This window comes from Micrasema longulum, unplaced genomic scaffold, assembly GCF_059751315.1.
Source record: "Micrasema longulum isolate JH-2025_06_02 unplaced genomic scaffold, ASM5975131v1 h1tg000927l, whole genome shotgun sequence".
In the NCBI taxonomy this organism is placed as follows: domain Eukaryota; kingdom Metazoa; phylum Arthropoda; class Insecta; order Trichoptera; family Brachycentridae; genus Micrasema; species Micrasema longulum.
Genome location: NW_028278118.1, coordinates 535458 through 563298, shown reverse-complemented (window position 1 = coordinate 563298; position 27841 = coordinate 535458). Strand labels below are relative to the sequence as shown.

Sequence of the window (27841 nt, the reverse complement as noted above, 5' to 3'; positions counted from 1 at the left end):
TGATAATAAATGTTTTTCACTCTTATTTGTTGCTATATACGCAGTTGAAACTTCTTAAAACCGCTTAACTGGTTATTGGTCTAAAAAATTAAATGGATTAAATAAAATACATTTTGTTTACATTTAAAATTAATTTATTTAAAAATTTGATCAAATGTACAAATTTTTGATCACTTTGCACGGCTAACAAGGGTACATACCTTCGTTCCAAGCTAGGCAACAACATTTTAATACATAATAATAAATTACAAGTTAATAGAAAGCCAAGACCAATAAAATATAAACTTACTCGTATACACATATTGATACATACATATATACGCATACATGCATACACACATACATATACCCATGCGCATACACTAACATACATAAAAGATAGACAATTTATTAAATATATGCGAAACTTCATGATTATATTGATACTCTGAGCATGAAAATAGTTTCTAATCGAAATGAGCCAACATAGAAATTTCGAATTTCTTTTATTAGAACCTGGTTGCGAATTATGCGGGTATGCATGAGTCAAGTATTGTCACAACTTCTACATACTTTTTACCCACAACCTGTGTTCCCCTCCCACCTCAGTATCTTTTGATAACCCGCCATATTAAGACCTCGTGTCGTACATCGGGCATTTATTTCGTTGAACGTGTGCCGCATCATAAAACTTTGTGTCCACCAACCACCAGTGTTGAGCTCCAGATTGGGGCTTGCCATCGTGTTAGTGCCGCTCGCAAGTGTCAAGTTGAATCCGGCAAATCCATCAAGACGAGGATAAGGTTAGTGGCATCCCTTCCTAATTCATCTCATTTGCTTGTGTTGTGACCGATTGACACTGCATACCGCATAGCGCGGATACTAATTTCGATCGCGTTAGAACCATAAAATACAGTCCACTTAACATATATCGGAAGAGCCCTAGGGCTTCCCTCTCGCTAGCGCGTTCCAGTGCCGCCGCAGGAAAACTCTTTTCTGTACCCATAAATAGGCAAATAGAGTTCCATGGGAATTCGTTTACTAACCAGAACGTTTATATTAGCACTCTGAGCAAGATAACTGTTTCTCATCAGTATTAGTCGACATGTGTAATTTAAAATTTCTTCAGTTTTTGTTTATAAAATTTGAAGTTAAATCAGGCATTATTTTGATCAACTTTTATTCATTTCACAGTAAGAACCTTTTCACCAATGTGATTTAGTGAATAAAATCACTCACTTTTTTGAGAAACAGGTGTATTTACAATCGGAGCAGAGAGCGGTTTTGATTTGCCAGTATGAGTCAACTTGTGAGTTTTTAAAACATCCCTACGTGAACAAGTATATTCGCACTCTGAGCATGATAATGGTTTCTCACCACTATGAGTAAACATGTGTCGTTTTAAATCGTTTTTATTTGAACACCTGTGTTGGCATTCTGAGCATGAGAATCGTTTCTCACCAGTATGAGCCAACCAGTGTCTTTTTAAATGACTTCTTTGTGAACATTTATATTCGCACACTGAGCATGAGAATTGTTTCTCACCAGTATGAGTCGACATGTGTAATTTTAAATTTCTTCTGAATGAACATTTATATTGGCACTCTGAGCATGAGAATGGTTTCTCACTAGCATGAGACAACTTGTGAGATTTTAAAGACTCTTTACGTGAACATTTATACGGGCATTCCGAGCATGAGAATGGTTTCTCACCAGTATGAGTCAACATGTGTGATTTTAAACTACCAATTAGTGAACATTCATATTGGCACTCTGAGCAAGAAAATGCTTTCTTACCAGTATGAGTCAGCAAGTGTCTTTTTAAATTATGACTTTGCGAGCATTTATATTGGCACTCTGAGCATGAGAATGGCTTCTCAACAGTATGAGTTAACATGTGTGTATTTAAATGACTTCTCTGTGAAAATTTATATCGACACTCTGAGCATGAGAATGGTTTTTCATCAGAATGGGTCAACATATGCAATTTCAAATATCTTTTCTTGGCACCTTTATATTGGCACTCTGAGCATGAAAATGGTTTTTCACCAGTATGAGTCGACATTTGAGTTTTTGAAGAGCATAAATCCTTTTCCTTCGCTTGCAAACCTGAAACAAAAACAAAAACATTTGAACTAGGCTTTTTTAAAGTGTACTAAGGGGTAGTCAATATAATAAAGACTTTTTTAACCAGCAGACAAGAAGGCGGGACAATTTCAGGCTTCATATCGTAAAACTGACTGTAACTCAAAACAACTTTAATTTATTTCCATTTGAAATATTGAATCGCTAAAAGGATAAAAAATTGTACGTTGTTCATTTGTTTTACTGGTATAATTACAAACAAACAAACCATCACGCTATTTCCCCGAAAGGGTAGGCAGAGAGGATAGAACGCAAAATCATTCTGTCTTTGCATACATAACTTGCTTTCTCTACATACAAATATCTTTTGATGCACGCCCGCTGATTATTCCGACTTCTGACATATCTACGTACATTTTTTTTGTTGGATTTAGTCATACCATGTCTTTTTCGGTCTTCCTGTTTCTTCTATCTATTTCTGAATTCATGAACGTTTGCGAAATTTATGTTTTAAGCCGTTCTTTCGCTGCCCATTCGCTTAACGTGTCCAAACTAACTTCGTTTCGTCGATTAAGCTTATCTCAGCCTCACAAAATGCACGAATTCCAACATTTGTGCACCTATCTTACACATTTTAACACACATTCGCCTAAGAGATCGCATTTTGACAATATTCAGTCTACCTTCATCCTTGTTTTTTATTCATTCCATACTTTGTTCTCATACATCAGGGTCGACACCAAGACTCCTTTGTGAACTGTTAGTTTTGCCTCTCGTGACAAACATTTAAGGTTGATTTAAGTGCATCATTCACTCTGTTCCCGGCACTCACCCTTCTTTCAATGTATTTCTTCATTCCTCCATAAATCATTCCATCACTTGTAAACATACTTCCCTGATACACACATTTCTCTGCCAGTGTTCTCACATTTAGTCAAACTTTTATTTCTTTCGAAAACCATCACGTTATCAATTAATTAATCGACATTCATTAGCAAATTGTTTCCCATACATCGTAGACTTTTGTTGCCAAGAATTGCAGGTCGTCTTTGTCTCTAGTGTGGGATTCATAGTCCATTATCGATGACACACACACGTGCTAAATCATTTTACCTGAAATAATGCGACGACCGATGAAGCGAGTCATCGTTTTCAAATGAATCCAATACAACATATTGCGTAAGAGTGATAGTATTGCACAGAAGTAGAAGCTCTATAACTCTCAACCAGCAAAATCCTACATTAGCAAAAAGCAAAGCATCATCAGGGCTCAAAGTTTGGTAGGGCCGCGGTGGTGCATATTTTGCTGGAAAATATGTACATATAAAATGCCGTATAATGCCGCAGTTGCATTCCATCAGCAACACTACCAATAGTCCTACTCCTTAGCGTCCATGAGTGGTCTCTTTGGCCCCGCGAGCCCTGGGCGATGTGGCCACTGGCATTAACATCAGTGCCATAGCAGATAGGGAGAGGATAAAACGGGACCCCTCCAGCTAAGGGTAGGTAACCCCGACAGAAAATTCCACCGAAGAAGGCAACGGGAAACCACTTCGGTCAATAATTCCCAGGATATCACTATGAAGAGAAACCAAACAATGGCCCCGAGTCCCGGGCGGTCCTTAAATGGACCAGGGGTGCGAAGAATCTCCCGGCATAGACATAGACGACATAGAAATGTGGAGGAGCTGTTTCGCACTGCTCAGGATAGGGAAGCTTTCTCTAAAGTCTGGATCGTCAACGTCGGGGGGACCCGACATGACACGTGAAGAAGAAGAAGAAAGCATTATCAGCATACAAAATACAATTGACAGTTGTATCACCCAGTTTTGCTCTCATTCTTGTACCCCCTTTTATAATTAGGTCAACATTCACAAATAAATAACTCAGTAAAATGAGTAGTCCGTTCTGTATTATCTGTAGATATATCATTAAGAATCCTTCGGGACAGACCACACGGTGATGTGTCCCGGATTGATCGCGAAGATCCCAGATTACCAGAAATATTAATTAAGTACGATGAATAGATACGCTCGTTGTGGCGAGTGTGTTTCTGCATACAATATTTCTGTTAACTCTCGTGAAATACTTCCACTATTTCCAAAGCTCTAGAAGAAGATACTATATAACCAAAAATAAATTATTTTGCGACGAAATTGGGGGTGCCTTGTGAAATATTAATGCGATCGGAGAAAACTCATAGATAATTCAATCATCAATACAAAAAAGATCTCTCTCCCAACTACTTACGCAACATATTCAACAATTAATTAAACTATACACACATATTTTTTTGATTTTGCAACATATTGAGAGTTAACATGCGTTCTAACAATGTTAGTTTTTAAAAATCTAAACGGTGAGACGTTTATTGTCACAGACGGTAAGAACGTGTATTGTCACAGTCATGTAGGTAAGTCAAAAGTCCACGAGTCTTAAATACCCAGAACTGTAACCTCCACAAACATCCATTGTTGTAATATTTCCGAAACTTGACAATAATACAACTCTGCTGACACCTCAATTATATATATCAGCAATTATACTATAACAGTGAAGGTCTTTTGCATGCCATCATCCATAGCAAACTTAACCATTCTAAGTAAAATATTTGAAAAAGTGCTACACAATCGATTATACCAACACCTCGAAAACCTTAATTGTATTGCAAAAGACCAACATGGATTTCAAAAAAGAAAGGGTACCTCCACAGCAATGACATCAGTTTGCAACTTTATACAAACCAACATTGATAAAGGAAATACAGTGACTGCACTCATACTTGACTTCAAGAAGGCATTTGACACAGTCCACATAGATACCCTTCTAGATAAACTACAACATACAGGAGTTAAGGGACAAGCTCTCAAAATATTTAAAAACTATCTACAAGGAAGAAAACAATTTACGAAAATTGAAGAACACAAAAGTGAAATAACAACAATGCAATTCGGAGTACCTCAGGGATCAATAGTAGGACCATTGTTTTATATTTATAATATACATTAACGACATAATACACAGTGACATAATGGGAAAAAAACAATCTATGCGGACGACTTAGGAATTTTATATGAAAACAAAAATGACATTGAAACGACTAAAACCATCAACAATGACGTGCAAAAACTATTAGAATGGACAAACAAAAATTTATTAACACTAAATGCCAAGAAATGCAATATAATACATTTCGAAACACAAAAGAAGAACCATAACATGAACATAAAAATAAACAACGAAACTCTTAAAGAACTAGAACATGTGACTTACCTAGGACTCACAATGGACAGACAATTGAAATGGACAATACACATAGACGGACTCACTAAAGTAATGGCATCGCTACATAGCCTCTTCTACAAAATTAAAGATTTTATATCAAGAAAGGAAAAAAATATTATACACGAAGCCTATGTCAAAAGTAATTGAGTTACATGATCGCCTTCTGGGGAACTGGTAACAAGACAGAAATAACGAGAATACAAAGACAACAAAATAAAATTCTCAAACTAACATACAACCTACCCTACCTGACCTCTACGACTGAACTGTACAAAAAACACACCAGTTTGACATAAACTACTTGACTAAAATTGAGACTTTAAAAATTGTGCACAAAATAACACTGGGAAACATACAAGACGACGACATAATATTAGTCAAAAATGCTAACATACACAAATATAACACCCGACGACAACAACACTATCATATTGAAAAGGCAAAGACAAACACAGGACAGTCAAAAATACTACATAATGGACTTAAACACCACAACGACTTACCTTACTACTTGAAAACTTTTACTAGGGACAAATTTAAAATCAATCTGAAAAAGCACATGATGACCGAACTAACTAGACTAGACGAGACATAAAATGACTAGACAATATTAAATTTTTAATGTAACCCTAACGGGTTTTTAAAATTGTAAATAAATATAAAAAAAAAATAATAATAAAAAAAATAGTCCACAGACGTAATCTCGTAAAGTGGAAGGAATTATTACTTACTTGAGGCGATTTCATTTTCAGGAGAAGAAATAAGAGATTCTTGTTTGATGTCAGGATAATCTATATCCATCTCTGTGTGGATAATTATATCATCAGTTATCCTAGGCTGGTTAGTACTGGTCCCCGGTTCAGCCTTTACGGTAGTGACACCTTGCTCCTTGCTTTTGTAGGGGTATGGCACCCCCTCCCTTATATGGACAATGTCCTTTTCTACATTGCCAGTCTCCGGTTCAGCCTTCACGGTAGCAATACTTGGCTCCTGGCTTCTGTAGTGACATGGCGCCTTTACCCCAGTATAGAGAATATCTTCATGTTCACCGCCAGTCCACGGTTCAGCCTTCACGGTAGCTACACCTGGCTCCTCATTTCTGCGGGAACATGGTGCCCCTTCCCCAGTATGGAGAATACCTCCTTGTTCATCGTCAGCCCACGGTTCAGCCTTCACGGTAGCTACACCTGGCTCCTTACTTCTGCGGGAATATGGCGCCGCTTCCCCAGTACGGAGAATATCCTCTTCTACATCGCAAGTCCCCGGTTCAACCTTAACGATCACTGAATCGAATTCCATAATCCTTTACTGGTTTGGGTACAGATGATTATATCTAATATGAATGTTTATATCCTGGAAAGAAAAGATATTGATGTTTTGAATAAACGTATGTTAACTTTTACTTCGTGGTATATTTTACAGTTTGTTTCGTCTTAAGAAACTATAATCAAAAGGAGCAAACTTAAAATACAATAAGAGTTTGACACAATGCCAACCCAGGCAAACCCTTAAAGCGCGGGTCACGAACGTAGGCTAGCAATAATGATATTGAAATCAAACACCGATTTCGGTTTACTAATTTAGTTTATTTAATTGTTTCTAATTAAAATTAGAATACAATAAAGTCCAACTCCTAGTACTTGGCCGTAATCTCTTATATCATCACAGGCAAACGGGTGGAGGCGCATAAAAAAACTTTTATGTGTATTTTTCAGAGTTCGACACTATAAAAGCATAGACTTTCAAAACGTATTTTAATTTTTGGGCGATCCCGATTGACTTAGATTTGTTCCGAAGTTTCGGATACCATTGTAGAAGACCTCTTTAGTGTAAATTTTTGACTGCCCAAAAAACAAAAGCTAAAATTGTACTAAAAAAGCCTAGAACTTATCCATCAAATTATTTTTTTAAAGAACTAGAAATACATTCAATTGATAACATATTTTTAAAAGCATCTATCACACAATCTTTCAAAGAAAAAAAACCCACCAATTTACAAAATTCTCGAAACCCTAGACTTCCAAATAATTTACTGCGGCTTTAAATCATTATTCATATGTTGGAAAAAAAACTTTAATAATCTTCCGCAAATCTCAAAATCAATAGCAGATTTAAAAATATTTAGAAAAACACATGCGACTTGCCCTATCCTGAACTTCATACAGTGGAAAATTGTGTATATTTTAGATTATAATAACTAATTTCAAGGAATCTGTTTTATATATTAAAAATAAAATATATGTAAAATAAAATATAAACATATGTGTTTATAAATATAAAAAATATTAGAGAGGTAGAAACGTTATAATTAACTACGTTTGTACAAAATATTTATAACTTTATAATTACTTCGTCAAAAAACTTTTTCAATAAAAAAAAATAATCAAAAAAATGTACTAGTTATTTGTAACGTGTCGCAGTACGCATATTCCGTCATTTTTTCTTGTGTAATGACGTAAACCATTCAAATTTCAGCTGATGATATTCATAATCTATTTTTTTTCTACGAATAATAAAATAAAATCTGATATAAAAAAATCCTGTATTCGTACTGTACTGATACGCTCATACAGCGAAGTATGCACTCGACCCATGGCAAAATAGCCACTAGAATATTAAATAACACGCTGCAATCAGGAGACGAAAACCTAAAAATTACGAAGGAAGCATTGCTGTGTGTTTCTGTTCTGACTATGCTTGTTACGTGCTGTACGTGTGAATCTATGGGCTCCTGCTGTCAAACTTCGCCCTTGAATCAATAATTATCAAAGGAAATTACCCAAAGTCTACTTCAAAGAAAGTCACTCCGTCAAGCGTTGTAAAGAATAGACCACTAAACAATGATCAAATCGCTTTATGACACAAACTTCAGAACTGTCAGAGCATTTAAGTGCGGCCATTACGAAATGCGACAGCTACAATAATGTTGCCAGTACAGATTATACATTTCAATAATTAAATGCATTCAAAACAAAAATATGTAGGCATGAATAATATATTTGAATAATTTATAAAGAACCATTTTTGTGAAAATCATCTCAAGGCGTACAATAAATTATATCTCAGCACGTTTTTAAGCTACAGAACGCATGATCAATTGAAAATCTAGTTCCTCGTTTCCAATAAGATACATTTAAATTATAATCAGAAGGAGCTTGATTACAGCACGACTTGCAGCTACAGAGCGCATGGACTAAAAGAACTCTAGCCCCCATTTACACATTTTTTTAAATTGACTAAGAAATTTAGAGTAGGTACTCTTAAAAATTAAAATAATTAAAAGGATTGAGATTATAACACGTCTTGCAGCGACTAAGCGCATGGACCGTTAGTATTCAAGACCCTTGACCACTTGATTACTCCGTATAAGCTTAAGTGATAAAATAAGAAATGAAGAAATTAGGAACAGAACCAGTATAAAGGATATTATTTATTTATTTATTAATTTACACGCCCTACGGGCTTTTATATATATTAGAAATTACATTCAAGTGCAGCAGTAAAACATAAGTATGTAAATTAAGTTAAAATCAAAGATAAAATAAAATAAACTAAAAGATACAATAATAAGTAAAAATAAAAAAATGTACCAACATAGGTATATGGTACATAGAAAAATATTTAATAAGTTTACATATTAAAACATACACACATACATATACATACATATAAGTTTATACATTATTATAGAGATACATGGAAAAAAATAGTAAATAAAGAACAATATTAAGAAATTTTATAAATTTTAAAATTTTATTTTATTTTATCTGCCGTACTTACTTATATTTAAACACAAGACGTCACTTTCTGAGTTCGTGAACCCATCACCACCTGTATTCCTAGACAACAACAGTTTAATGGTAACTGCAAAAGTCAAATATCTAGGGCACATACTGACTGATAATTGTAAAGACGATCAGGACATCAGAGAGACAGAGAAGAACCATTAATGTCAGGGCCTCTATGCTAGCGAGACGCTTCTTTCAATGCAGTAACGAAGTGAAGAAAATCATATTTACTTCGTATTTGACGTCCATGTATACAGCGGAACTTTGGAACAACTATACGCAAGGAGCGTGGAATAAATTAAGGATCGCGTATAACAACTCATACCGACAATTATTCGGATTGCCTAGGTACTGCAGTGCCCCTGAAATGTTTACAGCTGGACGAATAAACACCTTCGCTGCCCTGCTTCGCCAAAGAGCCTGGAGCCTATGGGAACGCCTGAAAAAGTCTAATAACGAAATTCACCAAGCCACTGCAGAGTGGATCCAATCACTGTTGTTCAAGCGATGGCGCGATATGTTAAGACCACCATAAGTGCTGCAATATAAAATTTTATTTTATGTTTTTATTTATGTTTATTGTTATATTTATGTTTATATTTATGTTCATGTTTATATGTTTATATGGTAGAATTGGCTCTGCACTTTATAGCCATTTTACCGGAATAAAAATTCAAATAAATAAATAATAATAATAATATACAAATAAATTTATAACCTTTTGAATACTTAACCTATATTTATAAAAAGACAGACGAAATATATCAACTTCACCATACTCGTTACCTAGCCGGTGTAGTCTAGGTATTGGTGAATTGTAATAATAATTATGACTGCCAGGAGATTAAAAAAATAACTTTAGCTGCCGAGTATTTCGAACTGGTACTTTTAAGCTGATAACACTAGTTAATTCCGGGACGTCCAATACGCCATTTGCTTTTTTATATAAATTTAATAAATAATTTATGATTCTTCTTTTACAAAGAGTTGACATATTTAGTGTACATAATTCAAAAAAATATTTTTTACATCTTTTGAAAAGTTTGTCTGAGTCTTTTGTTTAGTTTTGTCTGGTAGTTTATTGTATAATTTCAGTCCCTGGTTCATTAGTCTTGATTGTCCTTGTCTTGTTTTAGAAAGTTGTATATGGTATTTGTCTTGTCTGATATTCTCGTATTATGTCCATGTTGACTACAATTTTTTACTAGTTTTAGTTCTTCGTCTACAATTACATTAGTGGCTAATTTATGGATAAATTTTAATGATTCTAGTTGAAAGAGTTCAGTTATATTTAATTGCTTAGTTTGTTTAAAAAGTTCTATAGTTGCAGTTAAATAGGGAAGGTCATATACTAACTTTAATATTTTATTTTGTTGTCTTTGTAGTCTGTTTATGTCATTTTGATATCCTGCTCCCCATAATAGTTGCGTATAACATATTTTAGTTTTTACATAGGCTTCATACATTAGATTTTTTTCCGTTTTTGGAATAAAATTTTTGATTTTTAAAAAAAGCCTCGATAATGTCGCCACTTTGCTAATTAAATTGTTGATATGAATTTTCCATGTTAATTGTCTGTCTATTGTTAGTCCTAAGTATTTAACATGTCCAATTTCAGTAAGTCGTTCATTATTTATGTAAGCATCTACTTTATGACATTTTTTTCTAGTTTCAAAATGGATAATATTGCTTTTTTTTTCATTAAGTGTAAGTAAGTTTGTGTTTGTCCATTTAGTCAACATAGTTAGGTCTTTGTTTATGTCATTGTTTATTAATACGTCTGTTTGATTTTTATAGAATAGTCCAATGTCGTCGGCATACATAATATTTTTTCCCTTGAAATTGTACAGTGACAAATCATTAATGTATAAAATATATAATATTGGACCCAAAATGGATCCTTGGGGTACTCCAAAATTTACTGTTTGCAAAAGGCTTTTTTTTTCATTTACATATGTATACTGCTTCCGATTTGCTAAGTATGATTTTAATAGTTTACTTTCTTGAAATTTTACTCCTATGTCGTTTAATTTTTTTATCACGGTCTCAACATGAACCGTATCGAAAGCTTTTTTAAAATCTAAGATTACTCCCGTGATTGGGATCCCAGTATCCATGTTGGTTTGAATAAAATTTATTAAATTCACTAGGGCTGTTCCGGTTCCGGTCAGTATATTAGTAAAGTATTAAGATTTTTAACATGATCCATTAATCTCTTTTGAATATATTTTTCAAATATTTTGTTGAAAACTGTTAAATTTGCAATTGGTCTGTAATTGCTATGATCTTTTTTATCACCTCCTTTATATATTGGAGTGATTCTTGCTATTTACAATTCATCTGGATGGGTACCTTCTTTTATATGCAGATTAATCAGATTTCTTAATATTGGACTAAGCATGTCTTTAAGAATTTTTACTAGCGATGGTTTAATTTTATTATATCCCGGAGAAGCATTTTTTTTCAAATTATCTATAATTTTTTTGATTTCTCCTATTGTTGCGGGTCTAAGAAAGAAGGTAGCATTTATTTGGTATTTTTGTGTTTCTGTTACATTTAAACATGGTCCCTTTATTTTATTTGCAAGTTTTTTTCCTATATTTGTATAAAAATCATTCAATGTACTTGTTATTTCTACCGGATTATTTGTTACTTTTCCATCCATTTGTTTTATTTCCTTTATACATGGTGATGGTATTTTTGTGTCTGATTTAATATTTTTAATAATTTTCCATAATTTATTACTGTTTCCTTCTGCGCATGCTATTTGTTGTTGGTAGTATTGTTTTTTAGAATTTCTTATATTATTTTTCAGCTCTTTTTAAATATTTTTTAGTTGTATTTGCAGATGTTGATTGTGTCTTTCTTTAAACATTTTTTTGTAAATTTTATTTTTTAGAATAACTTTTTTAAATATTTCTTTTGTGAGCCACCCCTCTTGGATCGAAGTAGTAAATCTTCTGTTTTCTGTTTTTGTATTCTTTTTAATTTCAGTTAGAATCAACTCTTGCAGTTGTTTAAAACTAGTTATTTGTAAATTTTGTAATTTTATTTCAACGCTTTCTTTAAGTTTATTAAAATCGATCTTTTCTGAAGTATATTTTTGCCTTGCTACTATTTGTTTAGCTACTGATATATCCAAATTTAACTCCAATGCTCTATGATCACTTAGCGGTGTATCTATGTAGTCAATTGTGTGATTGCATCCTATTATATTAGTGATCACATGGTCAATTATTGTATTTTCACCTCTTTGATTCCACCTAAGATACTTTTCAGGTTATATTTCATTTAGTATTTCAAAATTGTTTGAGCAGAGAGAATTTAGGTAATCATTAGTATGCACAATTTTTTTGTCAAGTAAATTTATATTGAAATCACCAACTATTATTATTTTTCCTTTTTATTTTATCTGTTTCAAAAAAGTCGATGAATTGGTGTACCTGATTTTTATTGGGTGGTCTATAGATGACACAGATATTAATATTTTGTTCAGTTAAATTTATTAAGATTACATTTGATTTATCTTTTGCGGTTTCTTTTATTTTAATTTGGAAATCTAAATTATTAGCAATATATATTGCTACTCCTCCTCCTTTGCCTTCTCTACATGAGTTAATTACATTATAATTATTAATTCCATACAATTCTTCTTCAGCGTTGCTTAGCCATGTTTCTGTAAGCATAATGATATCTGGTATTGATGAGTCATTTGTTATTAATGATTTAAGTTCATCTATTTTTGGTTTAAGACTGCGTATATTTATATAAAGAATCTTGAGTTTATGCATCTTTCTCATTTTTTTCTCCTCTGATTGTTTAGATTTATGTCTGTCTAAATGATCAAGCTCATTGATTTTATTTACATGTTCTTGTCACAGGATGTAATTAGCTTGTGATTCAAATTTATACATTTTATTCAATGTAGTAACCATTTCATTCATTGTTCGCTCTTTTAATATTTGCTTTTCATAAAATTTCATTTTTTCGTGATATATTGGTCCTATGAATGTACAGTTTTCATGTAGTTTTGCCAGTTTTCTAATTTCTATATTTAGTTTTAATGTGTTGAGGAAATCATTCTCATAGACAGAGTAAATATATACTTTTGTATTTATTTGGATTATCTAGTATACAGTATAAATAACTTAGAAATTGAATAGGGGATGTCTCATTTTGTCCCAGTAGTAGTATTACGGTATCTTCCATTGTAAATGTATTTGATTGTGATATAATGTTAGAAGCATAATTTTCTAAGGTAGCTTCTGGGTAAATGTTGCTACAGCAGTGAACATGGTTAGATATATTTTGCTCAATGGTTCTCCTGATTTTTTTTCCTCTTTCATCTCCTATTATGAGAATATTCATTTTCTGCATATTATCTTCTTTTTGTATTAAATGTAAATTATTTTCTGTTAGTTTTTTTTCTTTTTTTTGTGTATTTATCAATTTGTGAAGTATCATTAGTTTCATCATCAGCTGTTGATATTGTATCGTTTGTTTCATTATTTGACTCATCCTTCTTTTTCTTTTTCTTATTGCTATTTGTTATTATTTTGTTGGATTTAATTTTTCTATTTGTCAATTTCGGTTCAATATTTTCAACAACCTTTTGATTGTTGATTAATTCATCACGTTCTTTTTTCTTACTTTTTACTAATTCTTCATATTTATCAGTAAGCACTTGTAGTTCTATAGTAAGTGTATTGATCGATTCTTTAACTTTTGAGATTTCTTCCCACATGTTTTTAATATAGTTCATTGATGAATCTGTTATGATTGGTTCCTCGTTTTTATTTTGAGTATGGTTCTTAGGTTCCTTGTTTGATGTCTTCAACTGGTCATCATCTTCATCAAAATATAGTGCACTTGTATTATATCGTGGATCATGTATTTTACAAATCTCACATTTCCACTGTGCTCGATATATTTTACTCATTTTTTTACAATTTTCCAGTGTGGTTCCAGCACATGTCGGATGAAAATATATATAGCACCTTGCACATTTGAGTGCTTTTCGGGGGCTGATATTTTGTACACATTTGTTACAATTCATATTGATTATGTTTTAAAATTAAAATTAAAATGTTCGCACAAAAATTGTTTTAAATTATAAACGTTTTTTTTGTGAAAAACAATTATTATTTATTGTACGAAAGGAGATATTAAAGATGATTATTATTTTGTTTAATTTTACAAATTATTGAGAAAAAACTATATTAACTGAAAATAAAAATTATTTTATAGGATAATTTAGGTATTAATTTAAAAAATATTATTATCACTTTGTCTATGCTCAATTTATTTGTTTATTTCGCTTATTCTGTATAAGAGACCCGCACATTAAAAAAATAACATTTCACAAACTGTAAAAAATATGTACAGGAAAAAGCCACACATCACTCCAAGAGGCATTCATAGAAGAGGCTGGTTAAAGCGGCGCCGGTTAAGAAAGCGTCTACTGTGCATTGCATTCATTCACGAAGCCAGGATTTATTTCATTACCCTCTCTCCCCTAGTAGTAAATTGTCGGACAAAAGACTAGAAGCAAAGTAACATTTTAAATAGATTTTTTTCTAAATATTTATTTTTTTAATTATTTATTGTACAAAAAGTGCGAAAACCGCTATTTTCGACCTTTCCGATGCTCATAGAGTGACCACGGTGTAAAAATATAATAGAATGTATTTTCAACATCATTTTCATGAAATTTTGATTTGAACATAGGCACTAGGATAAAAAAGCGACAATGTAATAGATGTCTGATTTTTAAGTCTGAGAGATGCGTTTGTAGAAATAGGTTGTTGGGGGTTGGTGAATTTCCTACCCAAGCTAGAAATTGACAGAAGACACGAGGTTGCTGTTTGATGCGTATTTATTACATGACTAAGAAATAATGAATTAAATGGCTCTTGGAATCGAATGACTGCGTTAAACTGGTGCTGATGCAGACTGACTGATTGGGCGTTATTATGCCCTGTGGAATCTTTATAAGCCACGTTACTTTATTGTCCATATCTCCATGGTAGGGACGACGTTTATGTTCTGCAGGATAACGCTCTCGTCTTTATGAGCAATTCTGTTAACCCTCCCTCCCCGGTGATGTGTAGCTAGTACACATTGCGTATAATAACTATAATATCTTTATAAATATAATAAATATTGGGTTTAGATTTTCAGTATTCCTCTATTACATATTTACGTATCGACTGAAATAATTTGTTGTTAAATAATAACTACTTATTAGACACAAAAAAAGCATTTTATCGGAAATCAGGGATAAATTACAAATATCATTAAAAGTATACTCTTAGTCAGTCACGTAGTCCAGTACTATATATCTACTCAGTAGCTCTTGGGAAGTTGGCGTGGGTGCACGTTTCGCCCGAGTCGTTAGCGATACCCAATGGCTTTTTCATGTTTTCAGCAGTTAGATTTGAAATGGCGGCCTCCGTGGTGTAGTGGTCAAGACGCTTGACTCACGCCCGGAAGGTTCCGGGTTCGATTCCCGGTGAGAACACAAAAATTAAAAATGTGATTTTTCTCAAGCCTGGTTGTTCTGTAATGTAATTCACCACTGTAATTGGGCCTCCTGGCCTGTTGTGGTGCAAAAAAAAAAAAAATAATAACAAAATAACAAATATTATAATCTTTGAATTAAATTATGGTTAATTAAGCCATTCCCTATAAATATTTCATTTTTCTATTTTCGAATCTCTTATTTTTTAATGTGTAATGACTACACAGCACCGTAACGCGCAGGTGTATTTAGGACAGTAAGGGAAAGGTTAAGAGTTGTTTTAAAGTTTCCTATATGCATTTGGGTTTTGTGTCGTTGTTAGATTTGTTTGTATTAGTACGTTCTTCTTCCTGTCTGAAGCGGGATCTGGTGCGTGCGGCCACGGTCTCAATTTGGAACTAACACTGTATTCCTTCACTCTCATACTGGGAAATAGAAAAAGATGATTGTACTGACCATGTGTATTTGATTGATCACAAATTGACAATACTGCTGTGAGGGGTACAATGAAAGCTTTTAAATATTTTATTTTTTTTGTTATTTCCGCGGTTTTATTGTAAAGAAATATTGAACTTTCACTTAATTGCTTTTTTAAAATTGGTAGTGATATGCGAAACTGAAGAGAGACACGAGTCTTTATGAACAGTTTCGGGAAAAGGGTGGGTGCTTACATTGTTAGAGTAGTATAATATGCTGTATTATATTCTATAGAAAACGCTGACTTGCTTCATTGGGAAACGCACTATAATTTCAGGTGATCGATCAATGGACTATGAACCCCACGCGTTTAAAATAAAAACGTAGACGATATAAATATAGATTCAGGGCAAGTGAACATTTAAACAAAATATTTCAATGTAAACGTTTTATTTTATACCACATATCATAAAAAAATTAAAAGTCCCAAACACATTATTTTCTTAGTAAATTCGGGTAAAATATAAAATACCTAGTAAAAAAGAATGAAGTAAAACTAACATAGTAAAAAAATATCCAATGAGAAAAATGCATCAAACATATGTAGTAAAAATGCAATATAAAAAAGTAAGAAAATGTCACAATGTGATAAAAAAGTATATAAATGCAGTAGTTAAATGTAGGGGAAATATAACATAAAAAAAAATAATGAATGTAACTTACATTCTTCCAACTTAAAATTACTGTACGGATTTCGCCGCTGTACGGCATTACCCTCCGTTCATTCTATTAATTTAAAATAAAACTAAGCAAATAATTTTAATTAACTGTAGGAAATAATTTTACAGTAAGAATTTTCTTACCAATGTGATTTAACGAATGATGAATTAAATCACGTCTTTTGGAAAAGATGTTTTCACAATCGGAGCAGGAGAACATTTTGTTGCCAGAATGAAACAACATGTAAGATTTTAAAGTATCTCTACGTAAACATTCATACTGGCACTCTGAGCAAAAGTATGGTTACTCACCAGTATGAGTCAGGTTTTGTCGTTTCAAAGTTCTTCGATTTGAAGCAGTATGAGTCAAGTTGTGTCTTTTCAAACCGTTTCGATTTGAAAATTTAAACTGGCACTCTGAGCACGAGAATGGTTTCTCACCAGTATGAGTACGCATGTGTGATTTTAAATGACCTTTAAGTGCACATTTATAATGACACTCTGGGCATGAGAATGGTTTCTCACCAGTATGAGATGACATGTGAAATTTCAAACTGCCCATTTGTGAGCATTTATATTGGCACTCTGAGCATGAGAAGGGTTTCTCAGCAGTATGAGTAAACATGTGTGATTTCAATTGACTTCTAAGTGCACATTTATATTGACACTCCGGGCAGGAGAATGGTTTCTCACCGGTATGAGTTGACATGTGTAATTTAAAACTCCCTATTTGTAAACATTTATACGGACACTCTGAGCATGAGAATGGTTTCTCACCAGTATGAGTCAAAATGTGTTTTTTTAAATTACTTTTGTGAGAACAACTATATTGGCACTCAGGACACGAGAATGGTTTCTCACCAGTATGAGTCATCATATGTGTTCGTAAAAAGCTTTTTTGTGTGCATTTATATTGGCACTCTAAGCATGAGAATGGTTTCTCACCAGTATGAGTCATAATGTGTTTTTTTATATTGCTTTTACCTGAACATTTATACTGGCACTCTGTGCATGAGAATAGTTTTTTAGCAGTATGAGTCAAGAAGTGTCTTTTAAGACTACTTTTCACTGAACATTTAAATTGGCACTCTGAGCATGAGAATGGTTTCTCGTCAGTATGAGTCAATATGTGTGATTTTAAGCAGTTAAAATCCTTTTGCCTCGCTTGTAAACCTGAAACAAAAACATATGAACTAGACTTCTTTCAGGTGCACTAAGGGGTAAATAATGCAATAAAGACTTTTCCAACCAGCAGACAAGAAGTGGAGACAATTTCAGGCTTCCTATGGTAAGACTGTCTCTAACTCGAAACAACTTGATGATGCATGAATGAGATCTTTGGATAGTTGGAAATGGAAAATTGTTTTTTTTATTGCATAATTAATTATGGCAAATTTTACTTTTTGGTTTTAGTAATCATAAAAACATGTATGGGAGCGAAGTATGGAATTGGAAAAATGATGATGAAAGTAGGTTGAATGCTGTCGAAATGCGATCCCTCAGGCGAATGTGTGGTAAAACGATGAATGGTAGGTGCACAAATGTCGAGATCCGTGAAGTGTGTAAGGCTGAGACATGCATTATTGACAGAATCAAAAAAGGGGTGCTGCGTTGGTTTGGATATGAAGAGCGAATGGACAGCGAAAGAACGGCTTAAAGGATCTACGATGCAAATGTTAATGGATGCAGAAAACGAGGAAGACCGAGAAAGACGTGGCACGATCAAGTCCATTAAATACTTGAAGATGGACATGTCAAAAGTAGGAATATCGGCGTGCGTGCATGAGAAGATGTATGAATGTAGAGGAAGCGAGGTCGGTACTCCAAGATAGAGTTAACACTAGGATAGAATGCCATAACTGGCATTCTATCCTTTCTGCCTACATCTACGGGGAAACGGCGTGATGGGTTGTTTGTTTGTTTGTTTGTTTTGTTTATTAAAACATAAGTAAAAATAGCTTAATCTCAATTTACTTACGGTCAAAAAAAAAAACGTTCTCGTTTATCAATGAAATGGAAAAAATACTCAAGGACATCGTTGAGAAAAATTCTACCCTTTTGATGGGCGATTTGATATCAAAATAAACTAAAAATAATATAATGGAGCCGTTCTAAGATACGTAAGCGAGATTGCCTCACTTGGGTAGTTAGATAAGAGGTGCGACGTAACGAGGGAAGCAGATGTGCAGCAGAGAACAGAGAGAAGTTTTACTTACTAGAGGGAATTTCATTGGCACGAGAGGAATCCAAACATTCTTGCTTGATGTCAGGATAATGAATGTCCATCTCCGTGAATCTAATAATATCACTGGTTATCCTAGGCTGGTCAGTACTGGTCCCCGGTTCAGCCTTCACGGTAGCAACACCTGGCTCCTCACTTCCGTGGGAGCATGGCACCCCTTCCCCAGTACGGAGAATATCTCCTTCTACATCGCCAGTCCCCGGTTCAGCCTTAATATTCACCGAAGCTATTTCCATTGTTTTACCTTCAAGAAATAAAAAGTTAATATTTATATAATCTTAAAGTAAATATCATGAAAAACATTTTCATATTTACTAATATTTACAATGGTTTAATTAACTATATACTACACTTATTTGTTAATAAATTTGCATAAACCGCTTTAATTTTTTTTTAATTACACATACGACTGGTTTCGATGTTACTACCTCATCGTCAGGAATTTAACTAACTTATAATTACACGCGTTGCTATTAAAATAAAATATTGTATGAAAGAGACAGAAAATTTAAAGAAAGAGAGAGAAAGAAGATAAAATAAATCATAACGGGAATTGTTTTAAAAGAGGACTCGAAGTTAGATTTAAATGATTATTTATTATTTGAAGTTTTTGATTAATGGATTTACTCATTTCTAATCGTTCTAAATTATCTAAACGAAAACCATTTTTATTGACATGCAAAATTTCTACACCCGTTTCTTGATTAAATTCACGCGTGTAATTATAAGTTAGTTAAATTCCTGACGATGAGGTAGTAACCTCGAAACCGGTCGAAGTGTAATTAAAATTTTTTTTTTTTAAATTAAAGTGGTTTATACAAATTTATAAACAAATAAGTGTAAAATGTAATACCACAAAGTGAAAAATGTTTTTGATAAAAATAATAAACTATATACTAATTTAAACAATAGGTACTACAATTCTTAAAATAAACAGAACATTTTTTTTCAATCAAATTTTGTACTTTTATTCTTTCCCTTATATATTATTGTCTTCATACAGTTTTAATATTTTATGCATTAAGCTTTTAGTATTTTTGTTTTTTTTTTAACTAAAATAAAAACCACACTAAAAACGAGGATTTTTTGAGCGACCTTAGCAGGCGCTACTTAGGAGCGATTTTGTAGCGTCAGGAAATCGAACAGTGATACTTTATTTTGTTATACAGGTATATTTTAGAATTGTGTGGATTGATCGCGATTAACGATTAAAATCATTGAATTCTTAACACAAACCTTTTGTTAATGGCCCTGGTTCAGCCTTCACGGTAGCAACTCCTGGCTTGTCACTTTTGTGGGAACATGACGCCTCTTCCTCAGTGTGGAGAATATCTATTTCTATATCACCAGTCTCCTGTTCAGCCTTAATGTTTACCGAAGCGAATTCCATAATTCTTTACTAGTTTGGGTACATATGACTATTTAATATGAAAGCTAATATCCTAGAAAGAAAAGACAAATAAATATTGATGTATTTATTAAATGCACATAGTTTTGAATACGGAGATTAAAATAATCATTTTTTAATTTGTGGCGTATTTTACAGATTCTTTCGCCATAATCTGGACTATAATCGCAAGGTGTTATTGAATTAAAAATACAGTGAAATTTTCATTTAACTTCCAACACAAGGTACCTGTTACGGACGTCAATACAGAAAGCGGCCCTTGTAGGGACCACCACCGCGGTAGATTAAGTGTTAGAGTTAGGGATCTCGGTATGTGTTAGAAATGAGCTGGCCCTTCAATAAAGACTAGTATTTGTCACATTCGGGGGTGGCCTTTTCCTTACTGAAGCATTTAGTTTATAAATTAGTTTAAGTATATTTTTGAATGTTCATTGTTTCGCGCTGCGCTGCCGCCGCTAGAATGCCGTGAGAACTAGAGGGGATAGTGCCTATATACGTGGAGGGAGGGAGACAGATAGAGCGGGCGGGCGGCCTTCTCAGTCGCTCTCTCTCTCTCTCCGCGCGGCATGCGACGGCTAGGCCCGCTCGGCGGGATGAATGGTGGGGCACGTAGCGCGAACGGTCTATAACATGTACTATTAAAAATAAACAATCGCTTCCTCTCTGACGTTTGGCTTTTACTCATTTCTACTCGCTACTCCCCGACCCGGATTTCTACTCGATTCTACTTCACTTTGCTTGACACCTTCGCTTCACCCTGGACTTGGATTTTGGACTTCTTTCCCTACGGATTCCTGACCACGGTGAACCGGCAACTTCAACCTGAAGTAAGAGGCCCTTTTAAGGACATCTCCGGCCTTGACGAGTTAACAAGATCGCCTAGCCTCCGCTGCCTTACAACCAGTGGATCGGGACGTGTGCGTTAGTGACTGCAGCGGAACCACAACACAACGCCGGTAGCGCGTTAGCTACAGTACCCTTTAAGTGCGGGTCACGAACATAAGCTAGCAATTTTAATATTCAAATAAAACACTTATTTCTGTCTATTCACTTATTATTTTATTTTATATATAAAAACTATAAGGTGGAGTTCTACAAAATAAACACCAATTCAATAAATAGTCTAGATCAATATAACACCAAGCCTTAATCGGCCTAATTTCTAGTATGTATTTTTCATTTTTGTGTACCTACACTATAAAAACAGACATTAAAACAATTCCTATACTCGTAATGTACTGATATGCTCATACAGCAAAGTATGCACTCGACCCATGGAAAAATAGCCACTAGAATATCAAATAACACGCTGCAATTAGAAGATGAAAACAAAAAAACTACGAAGGAAGCATTCCTGTGTGTTTCTGTTCTGACTATGCTTGTTACGTGTTGTATGTATAAATCTATGGGCTGTTAAAGTTCGCCGTTTAATTAATAATTATTTAAGGAAATTACCCAAAGTTTCTACATCGACGGGGTCACTACATCAAGCGTTATATAGAATAGACTATAAAACAATTATTCAATTGTTTTGTGACACAAACTTCGGAACTGTCAGAGCATCCGGGTGCGGCCATTATGAAATGCTACAACAATGTTGCCAGTACAGATTAAAGGCGATTGCCAGTAGAAATTATTCATTTCAATAATGAATGTTGAATATTTAGGACTACAATAGACAAACAATTGACATGGACAACTTACATCAACAATTTAATGAGCAAAATGGGAAAAAATTCTAATGTAGGAAGACAATCTTAAATCTAAAATATGTTGTATGTTACAAACATAAAATAAGAATCGTCCAGAAACCGAATACAATAGAAGGTGACTAAACTACTTTTCAAGGAGTAGTTTTACGTTTTGACTCATTAGTTTTTTTGTAGACGTTGCTCAGTACGCAAATCCCGATTTGAATCCATGCCGTGTTGTGTTGTTTTCAAGGGTAAACATACTTCTGGGAACTTCAAGAAACAGGATGGGATCACATTGCATGTTTAAGCAACAATTGTATTACTTAAAAATTCAATTATTTTTCCGTCAGATTGTCAAAAAAAACAAAATGTACTTTATATTAATGTTTGTTTATTTATTTATTTTTACATAAACGGCATAAATTGCTTTTAACATATATTGAACATAAATACGGAAAAAATACATATATAAATACATAGCAAAAAATTATAAAATTGCATAACTATAACAATAGAAACAAGTAGGTAAATACACATAAGCAACCAAAAATACTAACGAAATAAATATATAAATATGAAAAAGCAAAAAAGGAAAACATTTTTACATATAAAAAAAGTTTAAGAATAACATTGCGAGAGAAAAAAAGAAATCAGACTCGTTTTATAACTATCAAGTCCAGAACCAAATATATCAGCCTTGTCCTCATACTGATTGCCATATTTATGGAGCCTAGGTATAGGCGAGTGCATGTGATAGTTGGTCATAAAGCAGCTGGAACATGAAGTTCAAAATTAATATATTTTAGAAATTTCTTCTGGACGCGCTCGAGTGAATCAGAATATACACGATAATGGAGCGACCAGCGACCGACCAGACTGGAGAAATATATCCTAAACGACTTCTAACCAGGGAGCAATAAAGTGACTTGATTGGTGTGATATTTTTTAATTTGTTGTTGCCAGGATAGTATTTTTTTTTACGCTACTTTGCTCATCTAATAAGAAAACTAATGAAAATTGGACCTCTCGGATTAAACAACGCCGTGGTGGACGTTTGACCGACATTACCTTCAAAACATAAAATATTATTTGACATGACATGAAAATATCCGTTTTATTTAAAATAAAATAAGTTTTTTTTAAGTTCAAAGTTCATTAATTAAATTACTCTTATTAAAAAACACTTAACTTATCTGCTCTGTTGTGTCAATCAATGTTTCCGGGTTTACAATAAAATTTTAGAGATATTAAATATTTGTTTTTTTTAATATGTTTATCTTACATTTGTGTAATGATTATATTTTTCGCGATCTGGCAATATTACGCGGCGACTTCATGCAAGCGCGCGGTGAAAGTGGAGCAATGTGGGGGGTTTTTAGAACGCAGTCCGATGTATTCAAATATGACTACGCTTCTTTTGGACTATTCTTAATTCTATGGTTTAAGCCATAGGGAACAAGGGTAATATTCCAAACGCTCTCGCGGCCGTATTATCTTGTATATTTATATTCAAAATACGTGAACAAAACTGTTTTCTCGTGCCGCGAGAGCGGTACAAAATAGCACCCCAGGTAATCAAAATGACACAACCCAACACCTACTAGATCCAAGGCCTCCCCGCTTCTCTGTGACGTCATCACCCGTAGGTAAAGCAAGCAACATCAAATTGACAGCCGCTGTCATACCGTGAATCGAAAGGACGGGAAGAAGTTTAAAATGAAACCACATTGGGGGCAATAGGTTTCTAATTAAAAGATAATTCGATACAATTGTATTCTATTTAAATACATTAAAACTTAAATGATTTAAAAATAACCTTTTTATTAACATAATTAAACAGAGATGAAGAACATTTAAGAGGAGGTAATATAGTAGTCTAGGCATCTAAAGGGCTAATGACCTGTCATTGGCTGGTTTAAGTGGCCACTTGACACACTCAGCTCTTTAACTTCACAAACAAATGTTATGGCTTTCACGGTAATCTACTACGTTGGATTGAGTCTTATTTAAAGTATCGCCTCCAATCAGTTGCACTATTAAACTATCAGTCTTCATTTAAACAATGCTATTCCGGTGTACCCCAGGGATCCCACTTGGGTCCATTATTGTTTATTCTTTATATTAATGATATGGGTAACGTCTTTAAATTTTCCGAATACAAAATATTTGCCGATGACACAAAAATATACAAGAAAGTTACTTCCCTACAAGATTGTCTTGATATGCAAGAAGATCTTGAAAACTTCTCTACTTATTGTGTAAATAATCAGCTCATATTAAATCCGCTTAAATGCAAAACAATTACCTTTACGAGAATAAAAAATCCGATAGATTATTCGTATTCTCTATCGGGTCCAGTCTTGCACCGTGTCCAAGAAATACGAGATCTAGGTGTAGTTCTGGACTCAAAAATGACATTTCAATCACATATTGATAAAATTATTGAAAAAGCATATAAAATGTTAGGTTTTATTATACGAGTATCTAAGCCTTTTAAAAATGATCTAACAATAAAAAATCTTTATTATAGTTATGTAAGAACCCATCTTGAATTTGCGTCTATCGTTTGGAATCCACAATACATTACTTATATTGACAGGCTGGAGAAAGTACAAAACAAATTTTTAAAACATTTGAATTTCCGATGCTCTCGTATATTTCCAAATCATGACTTATCTGGACGTTTTCACAAACTGATTAACCTCGAAAAAAGGAGAACATTAATGGACCTCACATTCCTCTATAAAATTATTAACAGTCTAGCTGATTCGTCCCAGCTCCTAAATAAAATTCAAATAAACTGTCCATCACGTGCCCTACGAAATCACCCAACCTTTAGAATACCTAGTGTCAATACGAACTATTGCCAGAATTCGTTTTTACACAGATCGTGTTCCACTTTTAACAGCTTTTTTAACCATATAGATATATATCATACAGGATTACAATTATTTAAAAATAGTGTATTGAAAACTTTTGAATAAAACTCCGGTTGGTCCCTTTTTCTCTTATATCACTCAAATTACATACATTAATATTATTATTATAAATTAAATTTCTCTTTTGAAATTTTGTATTACTACTAAAATCGCTTTAATGAAATTTTATCGACTTCTTTTAGTTTAAAATCTTCTCCTTATATTGCTTTTTCAAATTTTAAATGATTACTGCCATACTTGTTATTCCTTCTTTATTTTTTCTTTTTTCTCTGCTGCCATTGGCATGTTTTTATACTTGTTATACTTTTAAACTACTTTTAATTACTTATATTATATATGTTAATAAAATCAATATATTGCTGCTCTTACTATAATGTGTCATTAATTTTGAAGATGTTTTTTAAATTGACCTAAATTTAAATTTACTGTCTTATATTTCACTTAAAGATTCTTCTCATCGTTTCTTTGAATCCCTTAAAATAAATATGTGTTTATGTTTTTCCTTTTTTTTAAAAAATGTTATTACTATTTTATTTTATTTTTACATCTGAGTATGTTTTTCATTCTTTATTTCCATTCTTAATTCTTAATTACTCTTACAATTTTTCTTCATTTTTAATATTATTTCCATTTGTAAATACTCACTACAAACTACAAACCTTAAAATATATATTTTTCACTTAAATTTAAATTTTCAAACAACTTTCATTTATGTTTTCTTTTTCCTTCTCTTTTTTATACTTTCATAATTAACATTAGATTTAATTGCTTTTTAATATGGAAACTTCACTGGTCCATTAGAATTAAGTCCAATTGTGTAAAATATTAAACTTTGTAACTTTACTGTATGTTTCCTGAATAAAAGAAAATAAATAAATAAAAATAAATAAAAACATCAACAGATGAAAGAATTGAAGGAATGTATGTTCGGATGGGGTGGTGCTTTAAAAACAAATATTTTACCAGTTGAAAAAATACAAATATTAATTATTAAAGTTATTTTGAAAAAAACGTCTACTTTTCCCAATGTTCAATTATTTAAAAAAATTAAGGTTTCAGATATAAAATTGCTATATAAAAAGAATTGTTTGCTTCAAATACATAAAGATAAAATAAATAGTAGTATTTTTCGGTCTCAAAACGTAAGTACGCGACCTAGAACAGGTGGTAATATCCTAATTCCTAAATTAAAAACAACTACTGCACAACATCATTATACTTACAGAGGAATATTTTTCTTTGATGAAATGAACAAAGATAATAAAAAGTACAGTAAGGAATACAATATATTTAAAAAAGAAGTAAAAAAATACATCTATAATTCTTCTTTAAGTAACACTGATTGAAAACATCGTTAATATCTTTTTTGTAATTAATATATGTTATTTTAAAAATGTTATTGATTAAAATAAAATAATCTATTGTAAGACGTCACTCCCCATTATGTACACAAGAATTGTTTATTTCTTTTACGTAATGGGAAACGTTAATGTAAATATATGTATTTTATTAATGTAAAAAATTATAATTAGTTGTAATATTGTATTTTAATTTGTTATTAATAAATAAAAATAAAAAAACGAAAAAATATGGGCAGAATGGTGAATGTTGAAAGTGGCCACTTAAACCAGCCAACGATAGGTCATAAGCCCTGTAGATGCATAGACTACTCCCTGGGGAGTTGTGAATATTAAAAAATTACAACAGAGATAATGAACATTTTAGAGAAGGGTAATATAGTAGTATATGCATCTACAGGGCTTATGACCTGTCATTAGCTGGTTTTAGTGGCCACTTTACACACTCAGCACTTTAACTTCACAAACATCAACAGATGAAAGAATTGAAGGTATATATGTTCAAATATTGGCAGAATGGTGAATGTTGAAAGTGGCCACTGAAACCAGTCAATGATAGATCATAAGCCCTGTAGATGCATAGACTACTATATTACCTTCTCTAAAATGTTCATTATCTCAGTTGTAATTTTTTAATATTCACAGCTCCCCAGGGCGTTGAATCCATTCCTTGTGTTGGATGCTCGATACCTTCGACCTCGGGACTGTAAACAAGGCCTGCTCTCTCGCGAAGAAAACAGGGAACGTTTGACTTTGTGTAAACTAATTGACGTTATTGTTTTGAGTGTCAATCCTGGAATGAATCAAAAGAGTAAGGACTTACGATTTCCTCCCTTTGGCAAAGGTCCAGAAAAACACCGTTATCGTTTGCACAAATCACTTTGAACGTTTCGTGTATGTTGGTGATTCGAATCACTGGTCTCGCTCGCGGTACGGTTTTCGTTGTTGTGTTTTTGCGCGTTGCTTTATTGACTCGCCGTCAGGGAGGGGGGTACATTGGGATTCAAAACAAGGACCACCGGAATCCAAGGACGGAATGGCTTGAAACTTGAATAAAAGATAATGAATCCAAAACATCTTTGGACAAACTCAAAATATTGTTGATAACCTCTCTATAGTGAGATACAATTATGTCAATATATAAAACCGTTAACAGTGGTTTGTAAGTAAATACAGATCAAATTATAAAACAAATTATAAAAAAATATGTCACTAGAAAAACGCGACATGTTTGGCATTGATGATTGTGACGCCAGGATTCGTGACATGTTCTAAACAAATTCAAGTGGTTTGGAAAAAAGTTGAAAGTTAACATGAACCGTGACGTGTTAGGGACGTGGCCAATGCAATGACTGTTTTAGCGGGAATTCAAAATAACTAATTTAAAAGTATTTTTTATGCGACTAA

The 27841-nt window shown here is 33.0% G+C and overlaps 1 protein-coding gene and 1 long non-coding RNA gene across 2 annotated transcripts; both read right to left on the bottom strand.

Moving 5' to 3' along the window:
• Window positions 1-111: 111 nt before the first annotated feature.
• On the bottom strand, window positions 112-8244 carry LOC148278143 (uncharacterized). The gene is made up of 3 exons (XM_088231865.1): window positions 8129-8244; window positions 6081-6702; window positions 112-2088 (listed from the first exon to the last, which is right to left on the bottom strand). Exons 2-3 carry the CDS (start codon window positions 6646-6648, stop codon window positions 1211-1213), a joined length of 1446 nt encoding a protein of 481 aa, XP_088087991.1. The 5' UTR covers window positions 6649-6702; window positions 8129-8244; the 3' UTR covers window positions 112-1210.
• Window positions 8245-16507: 8263 nt separating this feature from the next.
• On the bottom strand, window positions 16508-22021 carry LOC148278142 (uncharacterized). The gene is made up of 4 exons (XR_015823275.1): window positions 21899-22021; window positions 20272-20477; window positions 19010-19279; window positions 16508-17966 (listed from the first exon to the last, which is right to left on the bottom strand). It is a non-coding gene; the product is annotated as an uncharacterized LOC148278142 (long non-coding RNA).
• Window positions 22022-27841: the final 5820 nt, after the last annotated feature.